This window comes from Pleurodeles waltl, chromosome 8 (assembly GCF_031143425.1).
Source record: "Pleurodeles waltl isolate 20211129_DDA chromosome 8, aPleWal1.hap1.20221129, whole genome shotgun sequence".
NCBI classification, from domain to species: domain Eukaryota; kingdom Metazoa; phylum Chordata; class Amphibia; order Caudata; family Salamandridae; genus Pleurodeles; species Pleurodeles waltl.
The window spans coordinates 1258568539-1258596480 of record NC_090447.1 but is presented as its reverse complement, the minus strand read 5'-3'; the positions used below and the strand labels follow the sequence as shown (position 1 = coordinate 1258596480).

Below are 27942 nucleotides of genomic sequence, written 5' to 3'. Positions count from 1 at the left end.
GTCCTGCTTAAGGAGAAGTTGTCTCCTGAGCCTAGTCAAGCTATGAACTCCAAGGGCCAGCTGACTGGCCTTTTGTGTAAGTTGGTAGACTAAAGTCTTCAAACTGCTACCACTGCCACTGTGCAGTACCAAGGACCAATACACAGAATTGCACCAGAGTTTGCTGAGCCTTTGAATGCTGCTGGAGAGTTGCTGGGACCCTCGGAAGCAGAAATATGGACCCAGGAATGATTGGCCTGTGACCATGACAACAGGTAACTTAGTCCAGTAGCAACTGTACTTCTGTCAGACCAGAAAGGACTTTGGGGACGTCGACCCTGCAACCAGGACCCCCCACCATCTTCGTGGACCGAGGAATCCCTGCAGGAAGAACCCTGTCGACTGCATTGCATCCACAGAGCATCTTCAGCATCCTTCATCCCTTTCATCATGGATAAAGTGACTGGAACTGCTAAAGGACTACTTCTTCTGTGAAGCTATCTGTCCTTGAGGACCTTGCTGGCTCGCTGACTAGCTCCCTGCTGGAGTTGGTCACCTTAAGTACCACTAACTGACTGCATGAACATTTACATTAATTTTCCTTGAAAAAGCTTTTAAGTGTCCACTTTTTTGGCTTTGCCAAGGCTTTTTCTCAGTTGAGTGAAATTACTTCAATGTATTATTCCATGTACAATGTCTATCTCTGGAACCCTCTGGTGGATCTTTTTTCATTCTAGTATTTAAATTCTTAGAAATATACAGTCTATTTTTATAAATTAGTTTTGGATTTCTTTAGTGTTGTCGATTTTGTCTTCAATTGTGTTGCTGTTGTTTAAAATGCTTAACACTTGTTCCTTCAGAGGCGGAAATCAGCCTTCTCACAAAAAAGTGGGGACAATCGAAAGGCTTATCCATTAGAGATGACTGAATATCTCCAGCAAAGCTTGTGGATTGCATCCTTATACGGTGATAGAGCACCACACTAGTATTAACCACTCACCCTAAGCAATCAATGGTATCCATGTCAGCCAGAATCACTTATGGCTGCATCCTGGCCAGTTTGAATTGTTTGAGCCACGGAGGACCTAAACTCCCCCGAGACTGCCAGCAAGATCTTGCTGACCATGTCCCACTTGCCAAGCATATAAAAGCGTAACTGGCAGACTACACTGACTGATCGCCAGGCTAGAGTGTCTGAATAGAACCTTTGTTTTATTTTATTTTAAAGTCTCTATTTTTTAACTCTATATCTGGAAGCATTGTAGGGGATGCCTTAGGCTTCACTTTGCTAGTGGAAGCCTGGAGCGCCAAACTCACGAGCAGAATGCAGTGTAAACAATTCGGATCTGTGGCGTCAGGCCACCTGTAAGTTCACCATTGGAAAATAGCAATTGTTAGACCAAGTCCCCCTAAGTGTGTCAGTTAAGGCTTTATTGAAAGGAAGTAAGGGCTCAGACACGGCTGGCCCAGGGTACAAAGCCTTGGGAATGACATTTGTCTTTACTAAAAAACAGTTGTAGGTCCAGGACCACAGCTATTTGTCTAATTAAGACAGAGAAATAACCCTTCTCTCCTGTTGGTGGCCCAAAAGGGGAAATCAACTCTGTACTGGGGGGTGGGGTATCAAGCCCACTGGTCTCCTGCAAGTTCATGTATAAACTCATCTATGTGGGGGTATATCATCCCCATCATAATTTTTGCTATCTCCTGGTGGCAGCAAGTTCTGGCCAGAATTAGAATCAAAAAGACAACGTAGCCTCTGAGGAAAGCTCTGTGATAGGGGAGTGAATTATTGTAACTTGACTGTATGTGAATTGGGTGCGCTGGAGTTGACTCAGAGCGCAAGCTCGGACGTGGGTTAGATGGATTCTGCACTGGATCCCCATACAGCGCTAGCAAAGGTGGTAGTGGCCTTGAAAACAAGGAAGGAATGACAAGTCTTAAGAGCTGGAGTGGAAGTTGGTACCAGAGTTGGTGTGCAAACGGTAGAGGGTGGCAGAGCCTCAGACAGCACGTAGAACAGATCTGTCAGCAGTAACCCACCTGGAGACACCTGTGGATCTTTGCAACCCAAGACATGCAAGAGGGAGCTAGGGAAGTGCTTAAAATACAGAGTGTGGCCTACTTAAATGCTTCGACCTGCTGAGGTATTGCTGATGGCTCTGTGAATTCAGGGTGGGGTGGGGTGGGGTTGGGGGGGGGGGGGTGTCACCTGGGTCCAGTCCTGGAAATAGCTCCTCAAATCGGAGAACAGAAGGAAGATTGATTGGTACTATGATGCCCAGGCGACTTCTCTTTAGACAGAGCAACAAAATAGGGTTGAGTTCCACTTCATTCTAAGACTTTAACTTACTGGTTGACTTCAACCTTGAAGGCTTTGACAACAAGAACAAACCTGCTCAAAACTCAAGAAAAAGCCCTGCCAGGAGGCACTAGAAAGCCTCCAAAAAGAAGAATGTCCCTTGTAAAGGAAAAAAAAAGTAACTGCATAGTCTTAACTGCTAACTGCACAACACCAATCAGAGGCAAAAAGAAAAGAGCAATGAGTGGGGGCACACAGTGGAGTTAACCCATCATGCCAAACTGCGTGCTCAGCTGTGAACACATTAAAAAAGTACCATTTTCCACATTCCAATGAACCATTCAACAAGGCCTAGCAGCATAAGCTGGAGATAACGAAGATTAAAAATGAAGCTTCTGGTCATTGTACCACTTCAAAGGTGCCACACTCTTCATAGCTGCAGACAGCCAGCAGCAATGGGCTATCAGAGAAGGAGTGAAGACAACGCCTGTAAAGTCACAATTCAGGTCCTCCATTTTATCCATAGGGTATGTCCATCCTAGATGGCAGGCCCATGGATTAGACTCCAGTACAACACTGGCAGTACTATCTGCAGGCGGTGACGTCTACTCATAAAAGTGAGTCAAACGTTTCATCTAGCACAGTGGCCTAAGCACCTTCAAGAAGGAGTCCAACCAAGCATGTCTACGGGTTACCACCAAGGCTTGCAAAGATCTGGCCACCAAGAGTGTTAGGACCAGACCTAAGGAGCTGTATAGCAACCCCAAAACAACTATTAATCACTTGAGTAAAATGAACTCACATGAGCTGGCAAAAGAGGAATTGAGAGCCATCTCTCAGAAAGCACAAGAGTACCACCTCAACATGGACACAGAGCAAGATGAGCACAGAGCCAGATACTCTGAAGACAAAATGTACTTATGTATCAATTCTGTACATAAAAGCCTAGTAAGCTGGAAAGGGTACAGAAGTAAAAAGAGGTCCCCCGTAGCTAGGCCAGTAGTCAGAAGATTCAGGCACCTGGGGCCAGATGGTGAGGATGGGCCACCTTAAAATGGACGGCATGTGAAGAAATTAATCTATTCTAAACTGACCATACCAACTTCAACAACGTAATATTAAAAGGCAAAAATGGTTATGACAAAGTTTGAAAAATGTCTGTCAATATATTGGTTTTAACCTGGCATCCGCTCCAGAGTGAGAACAAAGAGAACAATGCTGTCTCCACCTTCAGGGCAGCAATATTCTTAACCAGGCCCTCTGGAAAACAGAAAGGATGGGTACTCCTAAGACTACAAACCAGAGTCTGAGGTGGCTGGTCTGGATGACCCCACCGAAGTGGAAAAAACATGAAACAGAGTTCAGGGTTTTTGTCATATTTGTAACGATACTAGAATCAAGTTGGAGCCGCATCACCATCTACCAGTACGGTAGAGCTAGTCCCACTTTTCCAGATCCAGTTGACGCCTTTAGAATTTAAAGAGGTAAGTAAGAAAATAAGTTACTTACCTGTAACTGTAGTTCTTCAGTAATAGTATCTTTTATCGATTCACATGCTTGAATCATTCCCCGAAGTATGGGTACCATTAGAAAGCAGTATACAATGATACAAGCAGCCTAAAATGGCTAGAAACACTCATTTTTACCACTTATCCACATAATTTATCACGAATCAAAGATCAGCCAATTAGAAGATAGCACCCTCTAAGATACTCTCCACATAGACTTGACTCTCTGATTTTCAAGTAAAAATAGGATAAGAGATTTCCCAACAACAAGGGTAGTCTCTATTGGGAGGAGGGTGGGTTGCACGTGAATCTATGAAAGATACAAATACTGAGAACTACATTTACAATTAAGTAACATTTTCTTTTCCAGTATTGGATCTTTTGTAGATTCACATGATTAAATCAGAATAGGTAGCAGTTAAAAAAAAAACACACAAAAGCAACAACAAAGTAATACAAAAGAGGATGGCAGGTAATATAATACAAGGCTCACTTTATTGAAATAGATGACTCAACACTGTTTCACAGCCTGTTTAGAGGATTCCAGGCAGTAGTGCTGTGCGAACATGTGCCTGTTGCTCTATGTTGCTACTCGATACATCTCTTCAATAGGCACCCAAGTGAAGAGAGCGGTGGTAGTCGAGACAGACCTGGTAGAATGTGCTCTTTATCCGTCAATAGTTTCCCAGCTTTGCTGTGACAAAGTTGTACAGCTGCTGCGATCCACCGAGCTATACTCTGCTTGGACACTGGGAAGCGTTTATGAAGGTTTCCATAAGCGAATAGCGGATTTTCTAAACTGTTGCATCCTATGCAAATAAATCTTGAGACATCTTTTAACGTCTAAAGTATGTAAGGATCTGTTGTCCATACCCTGGATGGAACCTTTGGTATGAACTTATTACTGGTTTGTAGAACCACACTGCTATGTTTGAACTGCATGAATGGTTATTTCATTATGAAAGCTTGAATGTCACAAACTCTCTTTGCTAACATAAGCGGTAGCAGAGAGCTGTTTTCCATTTTAAGAACTTTAGGTCTGCATGGGGAATGGGCTCATGTGGGGGTTTTATCGGTTGTCTAAAAACTATGTTCAGGTGCCAAGATAGAGGTGTCATTACAGGAAGAAAACACTTTGAAAAAGGCTTTGAGAAATTGTTTGATCACTCTACTAGACCGCAGTGAAGGTGTTGTCCCCGATCTTCTAAATATTGAGAGTGCAACCAGGTGTACCGTCATAGAAGTGTGTTGCAGGCCACATTTTGCTAATAGGAGCAGATATGGGAGAGGCTGCTCTGGTGAAGCTGAAATGGGATGAGCTTTTGCTTCTTAGCCCCACAAAATCATTTCCATTGAAGCTTCTATGTTTTATTGGTAGCATCAGCCATTGGCCTCACAAGGAGTTCTCTGCAGTCTTCAGGAATACAAGGTTGCAAACTCACTGTATTCAGGAGCCAGGCCGACAAGTGTAAGGATGTCAGGTTTGGATAAAGCACATGGTTGTGTCTCATTGTCAACAGAATAGTTGGTTTTCTCTGAAAGGAGCAGTAGAGCTCTGTGAACCAGTACAGCCTGGGCCATCTGAGGGCAATCAGGATTATTTGACAAGGTTCCCTTTTCAATTTGCTGAGGAGCATTGGGATAAATGGTATCAGCGGGAAAAGCCTAAGCAAATATCCCTGATCATCTGATTGAAAACGCATTCCCCCACGATCACTACTGTGGGTGCCAGTTTGCATAAAACTTGCATTTCCGATTTTCCTTTGTTGCAAACAGATCTAGGTTTGGTGTAACCAGCAATCGAAAAAGCTGTCCAGTTTCTATTGGTTGAGCTCTCATTCGTGACAGCTGGTATTTGTTCTGCACAGTGTATCTGCTGGAACATTGGTTATCCACGAAATGTGCGCCGCCTTGATTGTTATTTGGTGTTGCAGAACCACTTTCAAATATCCTGTGCTTGTTGTGATACATCTGGTGACCTTGTACCCTCTTGATTGTTCATATAATGTATGCTGGTGTTTTGTCTCAGTACTGATGATCCTTGTATCCAAGGTAGGAATAATTGCAGACTTGATGCTATGGCTTTGAGCTCCAGCGGGTTTATGTGCATTTTCATCTGGAGTTGGGTCCACTTTTCGCTGATTGTTAAATTCTGTAGATGAGCGCCCCATGCCTCCAGGGACACGTCTATGGTGATGACAAAGTCAGAAACACAAGACAGGAAATTAGCCCTTTGGACAGGTTTGTGTCCTGTAGTCACTATTGCGAAGATGTTGTCATTGCCGAAGTGACCTGAATCACAAACAACCCTTAAACCTGCAGCAGCTGTCCATCTAGCCCCCCCTTGTGACGATCACATCTGAAGGTGGCAATATGGTATTAGTGAAAAGGACATCATCTCGAGGAGCAACTCAGTATTTGTCTTTCTTTTGACATGAATGCTTTGTCTTGAACCATATCGAAAACATCTCCTAAGAAAATTACAGTTGTTGAAGGGTTGATAAACTATTCTTGCATGATGACTGTAAGACCCCGGCTGCTGAATAGTGCAAGACAGGCCTTTTTCGCCCTTCTAGCCTGCCAAGAGATGGATGCTTTTAGCAATCAACTGTCAAGGTATGGGAATACTTGGAAACCTCTTTGCCGTAGATGAGCTGAACCTGGAGCTAAGTACTTTGTGAAGATACAGGGCTCCGATTTCAATTCGAAAGGGAGAACTTTGAATTGACAGTGAGGGCCGGCTACCTTAAATCTTAGGAACTTACAATGATTTGGGTGAATTGAGATATGAAAGTAAGCATCCTGGAGATCAAAAGTATGATCCCTGTGACTGAAAAGATGTAGGATGTCCCGAAGAGTAACCATGCAGGATTGCTTCCTTATATATTTTTGAGCTTTTGAAGACTTAAGATGGGGCGCCATTCTCCTGTCTTCTTTCTAATCGGAAAGAAACATGAGTAGCCCTCTTTGGATGACCAGTACTTCTTCTATTGCAGCTTTGTTGAGCATTGTTGCTATTTTTTGCAGGAGACAATGTAGATGCCTGCTGTTATTAGTGTCCACTGATATAGTTGGTTTGGGTTTCAGCCCCCAAGATGGCTCCTGGAAACATATGTGATAACCAGCAATACCAAGCCGTCACGGTTTTTGGGCCATGCCCCTTCTTTGAGAAGGATGCTTCCTTTCTGGGTGCTTGTTTGGTGTAAGCTGATGCTTGTGGCTGCTTAAACTTGTGTTGGGGATAGGCTGGTATGTATTGTTGTTTAAAGGGTTGATATTGATGCCTAAATGATTGATATCTGCCCCCGTAGGACTATAATCCTCTTCCTCTTTCTCCAGGAAAGGGATGCTTTCTCATCTGCAATGAACCTAAAGATCTGGCAATATCTGTGTTTGCTTTGATAGCTTGTAAAGCATCATCCATATGCTTGCCAAACAGTCCCGGCTCATGGTAAGGCATGTCAAGAATTCTGCTTTGTATCTCTGGCCTGAAAGATGTTGCCTTTAGCATCCTGGTCTAAGAACAGCTGCTCCCACTAGCTGTCTAATGCATGTAGATGCCACTTCTATGGCAACCAATCATCTACAAGGAAATTCTTCTTGCAATATTTTCTTCGCTTCACCTCTTGTATCATCCGGCAAGCGAGAGATCACTGTATGTGGTGAAGTCTGACCATAGCTTCCTATCATAGCGGCCTAGAATAGCTCACAATTGGCCGCTCTAACAGATGCGGCTGCCATGGAAGAACAAAAACTTTACAATATTGTCAAAACATGTGGCTTCTCTATCCAGTGGTGTGGAAATAGGAGTAGAACAGTTCTTCGAACAATGCTGGGCCACTTGGGTTACCACAGAACCCCGGCTTTGAATGGCCAATTAAGCATGCCAATGAATAATTCGGTGCCTTATACTTCTTATCCAGTCCAGGCAACACTGCTGACACTGTGGCTGGATTCCTCGTGGATTTTATACCTTCTTCCCAAATTAAATCAACAATAGGGATTGCCCTAATCGATTTCTTTGCAGGTTCTTTAAAGTCGCAAAGAAAACAATCTGACTGATTTATTGTTGAGGAGTTGAAACCTCTTAGCTACCCTTTCCCTTAAATTGTGAAAAACGTTAATGTCATCCAGTGGAGAGTCCAGTTGTTGATGTGCTGGCGGAGATGGTGCTGGGAATAGATAGTCATCCCATTCGTCAGAAACTGATCTATTGTCTATGATTTCTCATTCTTCCCTATCCTCATCTGAGGATGGTGAGTCAACTGCGGATAATTCTGCTAAGTTTAGAGTCAGCGGACTTTTTGGAGTTATCGGTGCAGTAACAATATGCTGAGTGCATGTTATTGGAGGTCTGAATCATTGGCAATTGTATTGGTCTTGCAGGTCGCAATGAAGCAGTAACCACTGTGAGCTCTGGAAATCTCTTTTAATAATCCTGTAATGTGGTTTTCATATCATTCACCAACTCAATTGGCATTTGCACTGAACCCTCCTGGAAGTCTTGGCGCCCATAATGTTGGTACTGGTCTCTAAGGATCGGGGTTGTCCGTATACTGATGTAGTCCTCAAGGATAATATTGTTCCTTATAAAACACGTCCTCATTAATATATTAATCATCATCCAGACATTTAACATGTCATTTAGAAGTACTATGTGCTGCTCCATAAGGAACTTTGTCCTCCGAGTCCTTCTCATCAAGTAGATGCGCTGGTGGAAAGGGGGACTTTACTTGGGAATGTATGCACAGGTCCTGTTTCGACAGTGTAATTGTCTACATGAGAGGTGGAGATCTCGTCAGACGATTTTGATACCGGCAGCTACACTGCCGCAAAGGTGTGCGCCTGCAGCCCCGTTGTTGATATCTCGGTCAGTGATGTCTTGGTTGACGGTGCCATCATCAACAGTGTTTAAGTCTACGTTATCATCATTGATACTACTGCCGCTGAAGAAATTGTCATCGTCGACATCCCACAGGTAAATGTCGATGTTGTAGTTAGAGTTCACATCGTCGTGGTGCCTCTCGTCGACAATTAGAAATTAGATTTATTTTCCCATCAATGGCAGAGAGGATGACTTATTTAAATGCAATACTACTCCTAAAGAAAGCGTAGTTGGCTCAGATTGATCATGTTCTAAGGAGATTTTCTCCTTTTTAGACTTCTGAGCTCATTGTTTTGGTGTCTTAAGTCTCTCCATATGACCCATAATGAGTCTTTTTCATAGCCTTTTTTGGTGAACCTGGAGGCACTTGCTCATGAAATCTCTTTTTCAGGATTATTCTGTTTTTGGTGAGGCATCATTATCCTCTTCAAACAGAGAAGCTTCTTTAGGTTTTAAATACTGAAGCCAAATCAGAAGTCTTCCCTCTATCTTTCAATGTTTCTGAAGAAAAAGTAAGGCATATCTTGCGGTCCCTTACCTTATGCTCAGGATGTAGACAGTAGATGCACTCCTTGTGTGGGTCCTCCTAGTGCAGGCTCTTCTTCCACACATTTCACCTGGCTTGAAAAGTCCTTTTCTTGCTGGGACTGACACAGTAGAGAAGTCAGAATTTGTTAATTGTAGCCAATATACTTTTTCTGAGGGAAATATTCAGTCAAACACAAGGCATTTGTAATCAAACTGAGCAGAGTTAAGGAAGACTCATCACACAACATGCAGTAGAACATCTGAGGGAGTGAGGCCTCTGTGGAGAGTGTTCTATAGAGGGTTTTTGCCTGGCTGGCGGAGCTTTGGTTCTTGATAAATGATATGGATAAGTTATTAAAGTGTTTGTAACCTTTTTGGGCTATGTGTCATTGTATACTGCTTTCCAATGGTACTGTGGGACTTCGTCGACAGGGAATGATTCAAGCATGTGAATCTATAAAAGATCAATACTGGAGAAGTTGCAGTAGAAGGGTCCACCGAAAAAGATACTTATGCCCCACAATTTTATCTATTTCTTTTTACTGGTATTTTACTATAGAATGAATTTACATGGCTCATGGTAGACCAATCAATTTGTCTGTTTCCAGAATTCATTTAACTTTGTTTTCAGCTAACTTGTACACTGCACACTTCCTCACCATTTTTCTTTAATCTTTTGCTTATGTCATTCCAAGGAACAGCTCACTTGATGAGGAGTCAAGAATATGTAGATAGCTGTTTTATTCAGAGTTTAAGACCATCTACTCCTTGGTTCAAAGTAAAGTAAGGCAAATGATATTTGGATGAAGATGGATAGTTGGTTTTGTAGCAATTTGTTCCAGACATGCCGGGAATTATTATCAGGTAAATATGTGAAGCTCTAAAGCTGGAAAAAAAGACAGATGAGATGCACGATTCACAATGAAAGGAAGAAGAAAGCAGCAGGAATCCTTCTGGCACACAGCATTTTGCACTGAAGCTATACTGACTGTCTTTGAAGAGCTTGTTTTTTTTTTTTAAAGCTCAGTGGGTAAAACAAAAACAAAAAACAAGACGCCTAAGAAAAATAGTCCTTACTGATTAGTAAAGCAAAAGTCACTTTATATGATTGATAAAGCATGCTAAATTTCCATAAAATTAACTTTACCTCATTTTCAATGTACATGTTCAGAAGATCCTTCTCTAATTGCCAGACTAGATTTGCTTCAACAGGCAATTCAATGTTCTTAACTTTGATTTTGGCTTTCTTTGGCTCAGGTGGTTGATCACTTTTTTTATCATTTCCCTAAGACAAGAGGAAAATAAAACATGACATTTTAATTGTGTAAAACACAGACTTCAGTTCTGGTCTCAAAGTGTGACCATTAGTTTTTTTTTTTTGGGGGGGGGAGGGGTGGGGGGGGGTTCAATTTTCTGTGTTATATCCCACCCACGTCATTTTTCTTAACTATAAATAAATTCATTCACAATATGTCATTACTGTTTAGACGTCATCGATAATAGGATTGTCAAATTGTCTGTCTAGCTTGATTCTATGCTGATAAATCTGAGTAACTGATAACACCGGAAACTGGTGTTTCAGCTACCTTTTAAGAACTAAAGTTACTCTTCTTGCAGAACGTAACACTTTCATGCAATACGCTGAAAAATTGAGACATTGCATTGACATTATGTAAAATGAAACGGAACAGAGCTCACATAATTCAGTGTGTGACTTCAATGCCAGAACCTGGAAGCAAGAATTAGGCTTTACTTTCTCTACTTTATTTCGCCAGCAGCCATTAACTTCATTAAGATTTAACACACAAAAAAGAGAAAACATTTCCCATAAGTCCTTGGTAAAGAAAGAAAGAAAAACAGTCTATCCAATCGGAATGCTGTACAACCATATAACCTCCATTGTAGACTGTCTATCCTCCGCTTTCATTGCTGCTCCAGCAGCCTCAATTAAGTGCTTTGACAGTTTTTATTCATTTTGATTTACTATGTTAAACTTTGCGGCGAAGCAGAGAGTGAAGTCAAAATCCTCACTCCTATGTGGTCACTTCAACATTGCAAGGCTCTTGTGAGCGGTGCTGTCTACCAGCCGCTAGGGGACCCACGCACAAATTCTAAACGCGCTCAGTGCGTCTCGACCTCCCGCTGGCGGACGCATTATTTTCATTTGTCTGCAATACCAGAGTAAAGCACATCCGGCTGCAGCTTGCCACGGGGGTTAATGTTGGCAAAATTGGCATTTTGTAATCAGAGCCACAGCGTGGAGAAATAACACCTGCGTTGCAGTTAAGACCAAACTCGATTGAGGAACTAACTGGGACACATCCCAGGCAGCAGATAAACCCTAGATAACAACAGGGTTGTGCCAGGGCCTTCAAGGTACGTACATTTGTTGATTCCATTTTTAATCATTTGTAAAGGGGCTTGCACTATCTATTACCTGCTGCCTATATTATTGGCTTTGCCATTCTTATGGAGGGTGTTGACGATTCTGAGGCGTATTTGGAAAAGGAGGTCTTTACCTACCTCCCCATTGATGACCAGTTCTGTCAGGTCATGGATGCCACCGTATTTAAGGTAGTTACACAGCTTGTGGCACCCTTGGAGAAGAAAATTGTACAGTTACAGGTGCAATGTAGGAAAGCCGTTGGGCAGAGGGAACATGCTATTGAGCCCCTGGCTCCTAAACCTCCAGGGCAGCCAGCTACACCTAACCCAGAAAGTAAGAACAAGCGCACAGATGACCCAGGGGTCGACCCTGATGCCTTTGCGTGCCTTAAAAAGGCCTTTATGGATTTGCAATCTCTTCTTCCAGACACTTCCCCTCCCTGGTACCTTTGGGGGGGGGGGGGGGGGGGGGGGGGTGGAAGTGGGGAGGAGCTTCCCCCTCCCACCAATGACCATGGAGATGGGAATGACTCCCTCAAGACCTCTGATAGGGATGGAGACCCTAGCAGGCCATGGCGCCCATCCACCAAACCATCTCCATCCGATACAGCTTACGCTGCCCCACCCCCTCCTCCATTGTTCTTTTGCTCACCATGCCACCCCAGTTTGGACTCAGCCATATGCAAATCGGTCTTCACCCCGTACCCCATGGGAAGAGTCCAGTCTGAACTCCCAGGCCAGAAACAAGCATCCTGGGACCGGTTTCAGGGCATCACCCCTCAGCCAGGCTAGCTTGAATGACTTCTTACATACACGCTCTGCAGAATTGTGGCCAGTGGCCATTATGTAGCGGGCAGACTGCGACAACTCCTAGACAAAGAGGTAAGGAGCTGCCTCTGGGCCAAATGCTCTAGACCCTCTTTCTATCACTCCCAAGATAGATGCAAAGATGGCAACTTTCCTTGCAAAATTAGCCTGTAAGCCCAAAAAGAGCATAGATCGTTCCTGGCGCTCATGCCAGGAAAAGCTTCTGGATGTGGCAGGACCTTCAGCCAAGAGATTGGATATGGTGGAGAATGCTAAGGCATATGGATCCCTAATCTCCCCAGAGGCCCTGTCTAACTGGGCTCAAAGAGTAATAATGTTACTCAGGCACGCCAATTTTGTGATCAATGGTGTGGTGTAAATTGCTCCTTATCAAAATAGACCCAAAAATGGGGGTGCCATCTACTTCGGAGGCGGATCCCATTGCCCAGTGAAATCTCTTTGGGGATCCATTTGTTCGGGAGCTGGGCAAGTTTGCAAATACATTCAATTCCTTAGACAATGCCCAAGAATCTTTACACCATGTATTTTTGTCACAGCTGTTTGTGGTAGGGGGTGCTCAACTGGCCGCCCTTTTCATTAAGCCTCCACTCGAGGTGCAGACTCCCACCATGGACAATGGCAGGACTCCTCAAAATCTGGCACCTTCTTCCCCACAAGGTGTTATTACCGTCACCAGGGTGCTAGAGGCGGCACCAGAGGTTCCGTCGTCTACATTAATTCCCAAGGTGAGCGTACAGAACTCTGAAGTGTTGAAGTTTGGGGGCAAAATGGTGCGTTTTTTGCAAAGTTGGGAGGCTCTTTCCTCAGATGTGTCGGTTCTTCAGACTGTAAAAGGGTTCCAGGTAGAATTCTAGAGTGTTCCCTATCAACCAAAGACCAGAACCCCTGGCCTTTTCTCAGGAAAAATCTGAATTAGTCGAAAGGGAAATTACGCAACTCTTAGGGAAGGGCGCAATCGTTTCAACGAACTTACATCCCATGATTTTCCTCAGCAACCTTTTTCAGGCGGAAAAAAGAGGGAGGGTGGCCAGCGGCCAGTCATCAACGTAAAAGAATTTAATGAGTGGCTCATTTACCGCCACTTCAAGATGGAGGGTATCCATCTCCTCAGAGATCTCTTACAGGTAGCAGATTGGATGGTCCACCTGGACTCGAAGAACACCTACCTAGCGATACCCATTTTTACTCCTCACAGACGTTTACAGTTCAAATGGGAGTCACAAATATTTTACTTTACATTCCTTCCCTTCGGTCTATTTTCCGTTCCATCGTGTTTCACCAGGATGTTAAAACCAGCAGTCGAACGCTTAAGGGCTTAGAGTGTGTGTCTGATCGTCTACCTGGACGATATCCTTATTATGAATCAATTCCCAGTAAGTGCAACCAAACATTTGCAGTTAACTATCAACCTGATGGAATCTCTCGGGTTTGTCATCAACGAGAAAAAGAGTTCCCTTTCCCCATTCCAATCTCTACAATTCCTGGGGTTCGTAGTAGACTCTGTCAAAGCTAACCTCAGTCTCCCGTCTCGCAAACTGACCAAGATAAAATACGAGCTCAGGAGAACTCTTCTAGACCACTGATAGTATTGTATCAATTACCATGTATCGTACCAGCAACTATGGTCGGTAAGCACAGTACAGAGAATATTCTGCAGTAGGAAACAGGCTCTTCACATAAACTGTCTGGAACTAATGGTAGGTTCCTTCGCCATAAAATGCTGGACCAAAGACAAGGTTCAGTGTTGTGTCCTTCTCAGGATGGACAATGTGGCAGCAGTTCACTAGGTCAACCACTTCGGCAGGGCAAGGTTGAAAACCCTTTCGGATCTGGCTTAAACACTCAGGGATTAATGCCTGGCCAATAAGATTCCAATGTCAACACAACAACTTCTTGGGAGGTCCAGTCAAGTGGCAGATTGTCAGTCCCATCATTGGAGGGATATCAGTCTGTGGAAACTACATCCAAGAGTGTTTCAAGCAGCTCACGGACTGGTGGGGTCCTTTCTCCATAGACCTCTTTGCTGGACTTCCAACTGAGAGATGTTGTAGTTGGCGTCCAGACCCCAAAGCAGTGTCAACAGATGCGTTTCTTCAAGACGGGAGCATGGAGTTGGGGCAAGTGTTTCCACCATCTGCGATGATAATGAGACTACTATCCACACAGGTTCGTAGACAGCGGGCAGATCTGGTGATAATCACCCTGGTCTGGAGGTCTCAAGTCTGGTTTCCAACTCTGATGGAACTTTGGGATTTTCCTATCCCTCTAGCCCTATTTCCAGACCTCCCCCGGGATCCCCAAGGAAATCCTCATTAACTGGTCCTCGCGTGCTCTCTGTCTCATGGCTTGGCGGATTACGGGGAACATTGGAAAGACCCAGGAATTTCACGAGAGGCTGCCTCGTTACTTAGCACGAATAAGGGATACCGTTCTGTCTGGTCTTGATCGTTAGGTTGGTGTCTTTAACGTCTGTTGGATCCCTTAGGGGTGGACGCTGTCCATGTCTTGAATTTTCTGTCAGCTCTAGTCTCAGATGGTATGGTTTACAGGTCAATTAATACATGCCGATCTACTGTTTAAGAGGATCATCTGTAGACAGATGGGCATCCGGTTGGGGAGCACCCTTTGGTCTGCAAACTCCTGATGGGTGTTAGGTTATCAGTTCCACCTGAACCCAGATACTCCACATTGTAAGACATGAATAAGGTTTTGGGCCTTTTAAAATCATGGCTCACTAATAAATACTTGTCAAGGAAACAAATGTCGGCAAAGTTAGCCACCATTTTGTGCCCGATTTCCTGTTGAAGAGTTTCAGCTGTAAAAGCTCTGAATCTAACATATAGGGTACTAACTCCAGAAGGCGTTACTTTTCATATTGTTCGCAGAACAAAAAGTCATTTAAAACTGTGTCATACCTAGCATTTCCAGATGTTTCAAAATTATGTGTTGTTAGGGTAACAAAGCATACAAGTCTATGACTGAGGATCTTCGTCCTCCAAGGAAGGGACAGTTATTGATTGATCTTACTAAACCTCACAAAGCGGTTTCTTCCCCTACTATTGCCAAAGGGGTCAGATGGACTATGCAAGAGGCTGGTATCAATATTTTCTGTTTCGGGGCTCATTCGGTGAGGGGATCCATGTCATCTAAGGCTTTTTCCTTCGGGTGATAAATTAGAGAACATCCTCAATGAAGCAGATTCTACTTTTAAAAGGTTTTATTTTAAACCGATCACAAATCTGGCAACTCTAGTGGTGGAAAAGCTTTAAACTAGTCTAAACCTCACCTCCGGGTCCTGACAGAATTAATCATTTCCTAGCTATCGTAATGGAAAGTTTCAATTGTATTAAGGACATGGAGGCAAGGATAAGCCCATCCTTTCTTCTATTGTGGTTAGCATACCCACCGATGAGATACAACAGTTCATTATGCTGGGCCATTTTAATGGATGGATGGACATCATGCAAATAAAATGTATTATGGATTGTATCTGGTTAAACATCCTTAAGTTGTTATTTGCACATTGTTGGTTAATGTTTGACTCCTGATCACCTGAAACCAGACATCTTACACTATGGTTCTTTTTCTCAGGGACAGATTCCAGTAAACAGGAGTGACCTTTGGGTAAGTCCGCTGTGTTTACACAAAGAAAGGGAAGGATAGACAGTTTCCAATGGATGTTATATGGTTGCGAGCATTCTGATTGGATAGACTGGTTTTCTTTCTTTCTCCAGGACTTATGGGAAATGTTTTTTTTTTTGTTTTGTTTTGTTAAATCTTCATGAAGTTAATGGCTGCTGGAGAAAGTAAAGCCTGATCCTTGCCTCTGTGTCCTTAATAGAACTGAAACTTCGTTACGACAGCTAGGAAATTTTCCATTTTCTGGTATAAGAGCATGGTACATACCTCAGATAAGCTGAATTATAGGCAAGGTCTCTGGAATTCTGGAATTCTGCTGTGTTATCCACATACCTATGAAGCTATCACGTTTCCAAATATTTGCAAATTTCAATTGAAGGAAACTGTTTCTGGCGCAAACAGATCAAAAGTTGCTAAAAGAAAAGCATCACATGTGGTACTGTGCAGTGGCTGGCTCTTTTGCAAAGGTCCTATTCAGCTGTTAATGTATAGACAAGATGAAACCTTTCCCAAGAAAGGGTTAATGTATGTTACAATGACAAAACAGATCTAAAACAGATACATAAATCTACCACAGAATGTCCCCACACTACGTCTCGTACCTTTTTTTCAGCATATTTTAGTCAACTCTGATACATACTTTAGTCTTCGATTGTCACAATTTCAGTGGCCCTAAATAAAAGTAATTCATTATTCTATCTTGTGTGCTTGATTTCCAACTTCATATATGTGCCCCATAGCATAACCACACAAAGAAGGTTGGCTGCAGAGCTCCATTAATTTTGCAGTATGCACACCAATTGGAGCAATCATACATTTTTAAATTCTGAACTTTGCCTTGTTCTCAAAAGCCACAAAACATCACTTGTTAAAGCTTTTGTTTTTCAAAATCATTGTAGTGGCACTGTGTGATGTGAACTTTTTATGAAGTGAGCACAGATAATAGCCAGTTTTGGGGTTTTAGTGTTTTAAAGCAATATGACTTATTATTGAAGCCCCAGAGCCATGTATAATCCTGGCCCCTTGATGTACCTCTAAAGAAACATGCTCTGATCTCCCAGAATACCGTCCCACTGAAGGAGGTCAGGTTTTTACCAGTAATACCATCTCCAGTCACAAACTACACAACAGTATACACAGCTCTAAAAAAAAAAAAGAAAATGTCCAAAATGTGCGTGGTTAGTTTGAAGACCAGCCTACCCTGTCAATTTTCTGAGATGAAGGTGTTTTTCGTATTGTAGCTGACATTCTTATGAGCAGTAGAATTTGATGATCTTTATCAAATGATGTGCGTTTTCCACATGACAAAAGTTGTGTTGTGGTGTGCAGGAAGTTCTCAGTGGATGTGGCAAAGACGATGCACTTTTTGAGGCTGGAAGCTTTGGAAGAAAAATTGTCCAGTCAATATTGAACAGAACGCAATACTTCTGTTTGTTAAAAGATATACTCATCATATCCGAGGCTACAGAAACACTGCATTGGAATGCTTTCGGGAACAAGAATGACAAATTAGGTTTTGCATATCTATTTCAGAAATGAACAAGGCACAGAGTGCATTTCATTTAAAAGACATAATCCAAAGCTAGGTAAAGTTCAATAAACTCAGATTAAAATCAGAAAACCTGAAAAACAAGTTGGTAGAGTTTGTCAAATAATGTGAAGAAACATCAGGACTTTGCAAGTACTGGAGGAATGTTTTAAACATAATAGTGAAAAACTTAGCACATGCTGATCAGGAAGGTGGTTGGGAGCTTCATGTGAAAACTGTAGAGTCACTGTTTACTGTTTTGCATACTCAATGGCCTAAACTACTTGAGATGTGTCCTGGTATTTGGAAAGAGACAGGAAGCTAGAGATCACAGAAAAGCTCCAATGGAATTTTTGGTCAGACACGTAAAAGTGACTGTGTTGTTTAATAGCAGCTAATTTACCACAAAGCCCTTTCTATTAGCAATGCTTTCAGAGGGATGAAACATTCAAAACTAATGGACCATTGTGAAACACATTATTTGATGGAGATGCTGCAACCAAACCAGTGAAGCACAAACTCGTACAAAAGCACACAAAAAAAAATAATCACCTGAAGAATTTCAATTCGAAAAGGTGCCCTCATTGAAAACTGCTGTTGTTGTGGACTATATGTCACAATTGCGAAAGGTCAAGATTTCATGCATTTAAAACTTCGGAGAGGTCATTCAGACTGTTTTACAGATATCAAAGTCAGTGTGCACCTTGCCAGAACTGCACATTGTAAATGACAGGTATCTTGAACTATCTGTCAAAAAATGAGAGAATCAGACAAATGTCTACAGATGAAACAACTGACCTCCACTGCATCAAAAATTCAAAACCTATACCTGTGGAACTTGATAAATTCTGGACATCTACCTCGAACAAGATGAACTTGGAGATATTAACTTGTCAAAACTTGTTGATGTTTCAGTGAACACTGAATTTCCAATTACTGCAAGTGGAATGAATGTCAATGAGGGATGGATGCCTGAAGGGATGTATTCAAAAGGTATGAGCCATACTGTTAAAGAACTTAACAGCAAATTCAAGGAAAGTGACCTTTGTGCTGTGCCACATGTTGAATGGGCTGCTCGAAATGGTTCCAATCAAGTCATTCCACTGTCAAATGACACAGGTGTTATTACTGTGCTACTTAGATTTGTTGTAATGTTCATAAGTCGAGGATTGTCAGAGTTACGGATACGTTATGGAACAGGTGAGAAAAGACACAATCCTGCTTCATATCCTGAACATAAATAAGGCTCTATAGCTAAGCTTAATATTGCATCCTATGGCCAGAGCTATCTTATGTGGTGCCCCAGGTCTTGCCCAAGGAGCCTCGCGGTACTCCTTGGGTCAGAGCTAAATTCACTTCTTTAAGAGGGTTCCACACTTTTTAAAAAAACTTTTTTTTTTTAAAACCACAAGCTTTCCTGTTTTAGTTTGCTATGATGCAGTTTGGGCTATACTGAAAAATATGGAGAGTAATGAGACCCTGTGTACCTGCCACAAACTGAAGTTCAAAGATGACACATGGACCCAACATGCAAAGAGCTGAAAAACCCACCCTTCAAAGTAAGTGAAATTTTCTTTTTGGTGATGTTTCAGTGGTGCTCACATGCGGCGGCCCATGGTGTGGCCACCTGTACCATTTGGTTGGTGGGCTCAGTCACTGCAGCCACGTACAGAAGCCACTGTTCTCCTCGACTGTGACACTGACTGGCTAGGGTGCTAGGTCACAATATAGGTCCTATTATGAACTGTAAAATTAGGAGGCACTTATCTTAAGCTCAACAGGACACAGTATGGAAGTTTGCGGGGTGGAGTGGGGGAGGGCAATGGAGGGTGGGCAGCACCACCGGAAGTCCAGCACTCACTGTACAGCTATCAGTGTCTGGAAATCCCAAACACAGCTTTATTCACTGATCTCTCTTGAACAGTAAGAGCTAGAAACAGGACCTCCTACAGCTGATGGAATTAGATCAGCCTGGAGTTGATTTCTGAATCGTCAAGAATCCACAGGGCAGCTGGAGAGGTACATGTAGACACCCCAGAGGCAACGGGAAGGGGCAGGTTCAGCCTTCACATATACATAAAGCGATGACCCCTCGTCTGAACCCTAGATTTGTCCTGGGGTCACTATGTTTGTTGTTGGTTCTCCTGGCAGCTGGTTGGGATGACATTTCCTCTTTGGGGTAGGCTCAGTCCATCAAGGCTGTCCCACACAGGGCCTTCCAACAGTTGGGGTTTGACGGACTCAAAGGCAGACCACATTTCCCAGAAAGGGCATTCCGGGTCTTCCGCAGGCAGACAGACCTTCCTTCTCACAGGTCCAGGAAGAAGACTCTGCAGATGCTTACCGGCACCAGGACCTAGTCTGCATCAAAGTAACTAGGATGCAGCACTCTGTTCTGGATCTTTGTTTTAATCTCTGGTGTGTGAACCTTCCTTTGTAGAGGAAATAAATCTGAATGATGTACTGGTCAAGGAGAGCAGTACTTATCCCATTAAGGCCCAGCTTGACCACCAGGAGGTCTGCCACTTTCACATCATCATGGGCGTCTCCATTCCTAGCAGGGTCTGAACCCAGCATTACCGGCTCATTCTCAGGTCATGGGTGATTATCCCATGTTTTTATAGAATGGTTTCAGAAAGGAGGCCACCTGCAAAGACATTCTGTACCTGCCAGGAAGATGGACCATGACACGTTTTACTCTGGCAATGAACTGTTGATACCTCAAAAGGCTTAACTGTCTATCTCTCTCTACGCACAGATATCAGTGATTTTAGCAAAAGGAGTGGTCTACGCGCACACCCTAGGGTCCAAGGTGGGCATTAGAAACATTACATGAATCAGATCGGACACAGACCCATTCAGGTGGAAGCTGTTCAGAGATCAAGGCTAGTAGGAACGTCCTACAAAAATACTGTGGCCTAAATATAGAGGACATAACAAAAATCATTACAATAAGCATATATGGTTAAGTCTTTGTTTACGATTCCTAGCTTGGTATTATTTCACATCAGTGAAACATGTGAAAACACTGATGAAAAACACAGGACCTAACCAGGACGGGCCTGGTAAAATGTTTCAAATAGCCATGTTCAAGACTTTGGTCCAAGACGGAGAAAATACTTAGCAGTAGAAAAGACATAAGCCTATATGTGATTCTTTATGGTTGATTGATGTCCATGTGAGGGTTGGTGAGTGGATGAATGTGGCAAAGTCAATGGTTGAACAAATTGTTAGAGTTAGTGCACACTCATGGGGGAATGGAATACAGTGATCAAGTACAAGTATGGATGCATACATGGATGATTTAATGAATGGGTGCAGGCGTGAACAGATTAAGAGGATAAGGAGTGTGGGGCAAGGCAAGCACTGTATACAAGCCAAGTCACAGTTTGTGAAGCTGGGAGATAGCTTGCTGTATTAGATGAGCATAAAGGGTGCAGATGCACAGCAACAAGACTACACAGTGCTAAGAGTAAAATACAGGCATCAGCTTAGAGCTCCTACCGATTTCTGACCAATGGAGAGTTCTAGCTCAGCAAATTAAGCTCTGAATAGTCCACTACACCCACTAGGAGCTGGTGTAAGTAAGACAGTTTACCTTTCAGATATTTTCCACATTTTACACAAATATCTTTTGCATTTGTAGTTCACATTTCTATGTTGGGTCCAAAGCAGAGCAGCATTGGATAAGAGACGACATTTCAATCAGATTTTGTACTAAATTATTGCATGCAGAGCTTGCAACTGAACATCAGTCAATAAAACGTATTTGCTACACTTCCGTAGCATAAAACTACAGAATAAAATGCACAAACACTAAAATACTGAGACAATTCAGTATAAACATAAAAATTAAATGTAGCCAGGCAAATCCTAAGTACTTTCATCAAACAATTGCCACACTTTAAAATATCCATTTAATAAGATCCCCCTCACAAATGTGCTATAACATTCCTAAAATACTAATATAAGCTAAAATAGTGTACATCCATTAAAACACCATTTGGTAAAAATATTGGTGTGTTGTCCATCGAGTGCTTCTATCAGGGCAAAATAATTTTCCTTAACTTTAGACACTGCCAGATAAGGAGAACCATAACCTGACAAACCACAGGGGTGTCAAGCTTCTTTAGAAATCAAAGTGCTGCTCTGCACTGTCTAAAATAATAACCTTTTAAAATGGGCACAAAGCTTTTCCTAGGGCCCAAATAGAACAGACAGAAAAACAAGGTGCGAGTCAGACTGAGAGGATATACCTCTGGGTTGGGCGTCGACTGGTCCACCATGTGGTGCTTTGTCCAGCGTCCTGTGACCTCATATGCTCTCTCCTTAAGCTGTTTTTACTGTTTACGCGGTTTCGTAGTCACCATCTTCAGATTTTGTTTTTTCTTTCCCATCGTCTTCAGGAGGTGGGTGGGTCGCTTGTGAATTCATAGAATTCTTTGAGCTGCAAAAGAAAATTAGTTACTTACCTGTAACTTTAGTTCTCCAGTATTGGAATCATTCATAGATTCACATGCTTGAATCATTCCCCATCGTCGAGATGGGAGCCCCCAGTATATTTAACCAAGTAGTGTTACTATAGGTTTAAACCCAATGGCCATTAGGCCTCTTAATTTAACACTATATCAGAGTAATTTTAAGAAAAAGGACAAAACTTCAGAATCTACCAATCAGGCGACACCACCCTTTAGAAGCTTCCTGAGAGAAGCTCCAGCACCTTAGATTTTCAAAGCACAAGTGCGTATACTGTGTAAAAGGAAAAAAAGAAGTGAAGGTGAGCTTCTCATGGGAGGCGGGCGGGTCGCATTTGAATCAATGAAAGATTCCAATACTGGCGAACTAAGGTTACAGATAAGTAACTAAATTTCTTACTCCAGTATTGGAACTTTCATAGATTCACATGCTTGAATCAGAGTAGTAAGCAGTACAAATGCACACTTTAATACTCTTCCGATTTGTTCAATACATACACTGAAAGCATGTTAACATACACCGAGATATAGAATTATTATTTTTTAAACATGATAGGCACACCGCAATAAGAATTTAGCATGAATCTCAGACGTCTAGTCATAGACAATGTGCATACCTGAAATTAGGATGGGGGGATAAAAGAAGTAGCTCACCTTCACTGGAAAAGATTCCTGAGTACAGCTTGTCCCACCCGCTACCTCTCCTTGAGATATTGCTTCCAAGCAGTAATGTCTAGTAAACGTATGGCAGCTCTTCCAAGTTGCTACTCTACAAATGTCTTGAAGCGGTACACAAGCAAACAGTGCTGCTGAAGAGGAAACTGCCCGCGTTGAGTCCGCATGGACAGATGATTGGAGTGGCTGCTTCATAAGTTGCGCGAGGACAATATTTAAATTCCAAGAGGGAGGAGGAGGTCAGAATGGTGGAAACACTCTGAAAAGCCCTTTCAAAAATCGTTTAATCAACCTAGAGGACCATAACGAAGGTGCAGAGTCTGAGCGCCTATAAGACGCAATCGCTGTCAGGTGAACCTTTGGAGAGGAATGTGCAAGGCCTGAGTGCGCTAAATGTAACAAATAATGTAATATCTGTTCCGGAGATGAGGAAAGAGGATCAATTTGCTGTAGATGACACCAAAACAAAACCTTTTCCACTTACATGAGTAAGCCTTATTGGTGCGGACTGCTCTGGCCCTGGACAGAATGTCTCTGCACTCCTGAGGAATGTTTAAATGTGCAAATTCCCTGTGCTCAGGAGCCATGCTGATAATCGCATTGATTTGGGGATTCGGATGCAATATTTGTTTGTTGCTCATTGTTAACAGATGCAGATATTCTCAGTGGGATGTGGGGCTTCACTGATAGGAGAAGAAGCTCCGTGAACCAATGTTGACAAGGCCAGTACAGGTCTATTAATACTAGTGTGCACGGTTCTCTCCTCATCTTCATTACGACTCTTGGGAAAAAGGGGATTGGCTGAAATGCATATGCAAAGATTCCTGACCATGCTATGGAAAATGCATTTCCCCATGATCCCTTTTGGTGATGCCTGCTTGCGAAGTATTGGCATTTGGTGTTCGACCAGCTGGCAAAGAGGTCGAGATTGGGTGTTCCCCACTGAGAAAAAAATGTGGTTGACCGTGGACTGGTCCAGTTCCCATTCGTGACACACTGATTTTTGCCTGCTGAGCGAGTCTGCTAACGTGTTCCGAATGCCTGGAAAGAGCACTGCTGTGAGTAGAATGACATGAACAGCCCAGTTCCAGATGTCCTGAGCTTCCCTGGAGAGAGGAAGAGATCTTGTGCCTCCCTGTTTGTTGAGGTAATGCATCATAGTGGTGTTGTCTGTTCTTATTACCACTTCTGAACCAGCAATCTTTAGGAGGAAAGCCTGTAAAGCTAGACAAACTGCTTTGAGCTCTAGCGGATTGATGTGATTGTCTGCAACTCCAGTGGCCACTTGCCACTTATCCATAGGTCTTGTGAAACCGCTCTACAACCCTCCAGGGAGGCATCTGTGGTGATTGTCCACGGTGCTGGGCGATGAAGAAAAGATAGACAGAAGATGTTTCTGAGACCACCACACCAGAACTTTGGTGATTGCCGGAGTAATGTTTATCTGATCTTCGAAGTTTCCTGAAACCTGGAGCCATTTAGATTGCTCTGCCCTTGCAGGGGGCGCATTTTGAGCCTGCAGAGAGGAACTAGAGGTATGCACAAGGACATCATGCCCAATAAGGACTTGAAGAGGCGTACTGCAATGTATTCTTTTCTTTGCATTGATCTTGCTAGAGATATTAGTTTCTGTAGTCTTTCCACAGTGGGACATGCCATGGTGGAGTGAGTGTCCAGTTTTGCCCCTAGAAAAGTGATCGTGCGTGATGGTTGAGGTTTGGATTTCTCCCAGTTGATAATCAGGCCTAAGCTGCTGAGCAAGGTAAGGCACTTTCTTGCCGACCTCCGTGCTCCTACATAGGTGTCTGCTTTTATCAGCCAATTGTGTAAGTATGGGAATACTTGATGTTTTCTTCTCCTGAGAAAGGCTGCAATAGGAGCTAGGCACTTTGTGAATATTCTGGGAGCTGACTTTAGGCCAAATGGAAGGACTCAAAATTGAAAATGGCTTCCAGCTACCATGAATCTTGGGTATTGTCTGTGGGCTGGGTGAAAGGGGATGTGGAAATACACATCCTTTAGGTCTTGGGTTGAAAGTCTCCCTGGTTCAACCACATAAGGACATCCTGTAGGCTTATCACGCAGAAAGACTGTTTTCTCAAGTACGTGTTTAATTCTGAGATCGAGGATCGGTCTCCAGTCCTTCCACTTTTCGCGAATGAGAAAGAATGTGGAGTAAAAACCTTTTCCTTTATGTGATGGAGGTACTCTTTGTATTGCGCCTTTGAGGAGCATCTTGTTGATCTCTCTTGAGTTGTTCTGGATACTTCGGTGAAGTTCTGCAAGGAGGATTGGGAGGAGGCCTTTGGACAAACTCAAGTGTGTGTCCACACTTTACGAGCTGTAAGACCCACTTGTCTGATGTTATTGTTTGCCATTGTTGGAAAAACTAAGATACCTTTCCGCCTAGAACTGGGGGAGGATAGTTGGGGGTAGCTGGAGCCTTGGATACATCATGCCCTGCGAGCTGAGTCTTTAGCTGGACAAGCTGAGCGTCTTCTGGAGGCAGACGTGTTGTACCCCGCTTTTGGCAGCTGCCTTTGGGTGTAATACTGACGAAATTGATGAGAAGAGGAAGGATACGACAGGTCTGTATTGCTGTTAGTCTCCCCTATATGAAGGCATCCCACGCCCTCTAGTGGCTCAAAAAGAAGGCCTCCGAAACGGGAGAGCCCCCAAAGATTTTGCTACGTCGTATTTAATTGACTGCAATGTCTCGTCAATATGTTACCAAACAATGCTTAGCCATCAAAAGGAAGATCTATGATCTTATTCTGCACTTCCAAACGGAACGATGAAGCCTTTAACCAACCTTGCCTCCAAAGGACAGCCAAACCTGCGAGCTGACAAAACGCAGTAGTGGCTATATCCATATTATTTCTGTCAATGTGCATTCTCCCTCATGCAATGTCTTTTTGGCTTCCGATTTAATGTCCTCCAGCAACTGATCAAGATGTGGGGGGATGTCTGCCCATGTCCTGCCATTTGATAAGTTTTGTTTTGACCAATGACTTTGTGTTTCACCACTGCGCATATTAGTTGCTCAATGTTCACCAGTAGCACATGGTATGTTTTGTTCAGTTGAGCCGCCTATTGGCTTTGACATGGCATTAGCCATTACTTTCTGTATTCAGTTTAGCCGCCTATGGGCTTTGACATTGCATTAGTCTGTATTCTGCCTATTGGCTTTGACATGGCATTAGCCATTACTTTCTGTATTCAGTTGAGCCGCCTATGGGCTTTGACATTGCATTAGCCATTACATTCTGTATTCTGCCTATTGGCTTTGACATGCTGTATCCAGTCTAGCCGCCTATTGGCTTTGACATTGCATGCCTATTGACTTTGACATGATGTATTCAGTTTAGCTGCCTATTGACTTTGACATGCTATTAGATATTCTGCCTATTGGCTTTGACATGATATTATATATTGCATTTTATATTCAGCTCAGCTGCCTATTGGCTTTGACATGATATTCAGCTTAACTGCCTATTGGCTTTGACATGATATTAGACATTGCATTTTGTATTCAGCTCCGCTGCCTATTGGCTTTGACATGATATTATACATTGCATTTTATATTCAGCTCAGCTGCCTATGGGCTTTGACATGATATAAGACATTGCATTTTGTATTCAGCTTAGATGCCTATTGGCTTTGACATGACACTAGACATTGCATTTGATATTTAGGTTAGCTGCCTATTGCCTTTAACATGACATTGCATTTGATATTTAGGTTAGCTGCCCATTGCCTTTAACGTGGAGTTAGACATTGCAGTTGAGAATCCAAGCTGTATTTTTCCAAGCTGTGTTTTTGCACCAGATGAACCAAGATGTTTTGCTCTCACAGTAGACTAGACCTGATAAGAGAGGGTACATGGGCGTTGTTTCTCTTCCCTTGAGCTTGGGAACAGGAGTAGTCTTGGAGACCTGGCCAGTCTCCAAAAGGCTTGCTCAGTTTCCCAGGTCTGAGATGAGGGGGCACACCTTTGTAACGAATGTAACAGGCTGCAGAGAGTCAGATTCGAATCTGCCGGACCTCGTGCTGGAGCTTGGCGCCAGCTGCCAGCATCCCGTGTGGGTAGATGAAACTCTTTCTCGCGGCTGACAGGGGTCATCAGCTTGCAGACCTTAGAAAGATGTAGCTGTAAATAGTTCCTACACGGTGAAGTATTTGTTTTGCTTTGCATTCAATATCTTATAAATATAACCTGCTGTGTATATTGCAAACTGATATATTTTGTTTGATTAACGCGGACTGGAAAGCTACTAATTCGTCATTCATAAATATTAAGCATTAACAACAATAAAAGTCTTCTTTGACCTCACAAGTGCATTTCTAGTGTGTTATGTTAGTGCTTAGAAACTAAATAAGAGGAAAGCACTACAGCCCAAAACTGCCTATCATATCTGGCTAACACTGCCAGGGACTTATCTGCCCTTATAACCTCTTCCCCATGTTATACAACTGTCTACCCTCTTTGTCCGGAGGTGCGGAAATTGGAGCAGAGGGATTTTTGGATCTTCTCTGGGCTGCTTGAGTTACCACCGAATCTGGATGGAGGTGACCAGTCAAGCATGCTGGGACATCTTCTGGTGTCTTGTACTTCTTGTCCAAGTGAGGAAGTACTGCTGTGACTGTAGCACGGTGTTGCATGACCTTCAAACCCTCCTCCCAAATAAAACTGACTAGCGGTATGGAGAGTACTGATTTCTGGAAAGGTTCTTTAAAATCATATAGAAAGCAATCAGTTTGCTTGGATGGCATTGGAAGTACAAAACACTAAGCTGCTCTTTCCAAAAGCTTATGGAGTCCTCCGATGTCATCTGGAGGCAAATCTACTTTTGGATGAGGAGGAGCTGGAATAATATATTCATACCACTCCGACTGGTTGTCAAGGAACTCACCTTCTTCTTGATCTCCCTCTGAAATGTCAGTCTCATGTGGTATGGTCATATCTGGTGAGCCACATTCGCTAGCAGTAAAGAGGCTGGCCTCTGACGTGGGGTAGTAACCCTTAAAACAGGCAAAGGAGGCTGCGGTTACACCTCTTCCTGAGGAGCAAAGCGCCTACTATAGTCTGCTAGCATCACTCGTAGATCAGACAGTAATGAGCTTGGCATGTATACATCCGCCTGATATGGCCGGTTCCCTGCGTAGTACTGCAGATCATAAGTTTAGCCGTACTCCTCATCATCATCTTG

General features: G+C 43.1%; 1 protein-coding gene across 3 annotated transcripts in view; it reads right to left on the bottom strand.

Moving 5' to 3' along the window:
* Positions 1 to 27942, bottom strand: part of HSPH1 (heat shock protein family H (Hsp110) member 1) — a 571713-nt gene that overhangs the window by 193153 nt on the left and 350618 nt on the right. For all 3 annotated transcript variants that reach the window (XR_011194596.1, XM_069202180.1, XM_069202181.1), the window contains exon 13: positions 10350 to 10487. Coding sequence is in view for 2 of the 3 variants with exons in the window: in XM_069202180.1 (XP_069058281.1) it covers positions 10350 to 10487 (138 nt within the window). In the remaining variant the exon portion in view is untranslated. The remainder of the gene's footprint in view (positions 1 to 10349; positions 10488 to 27942) is intronic.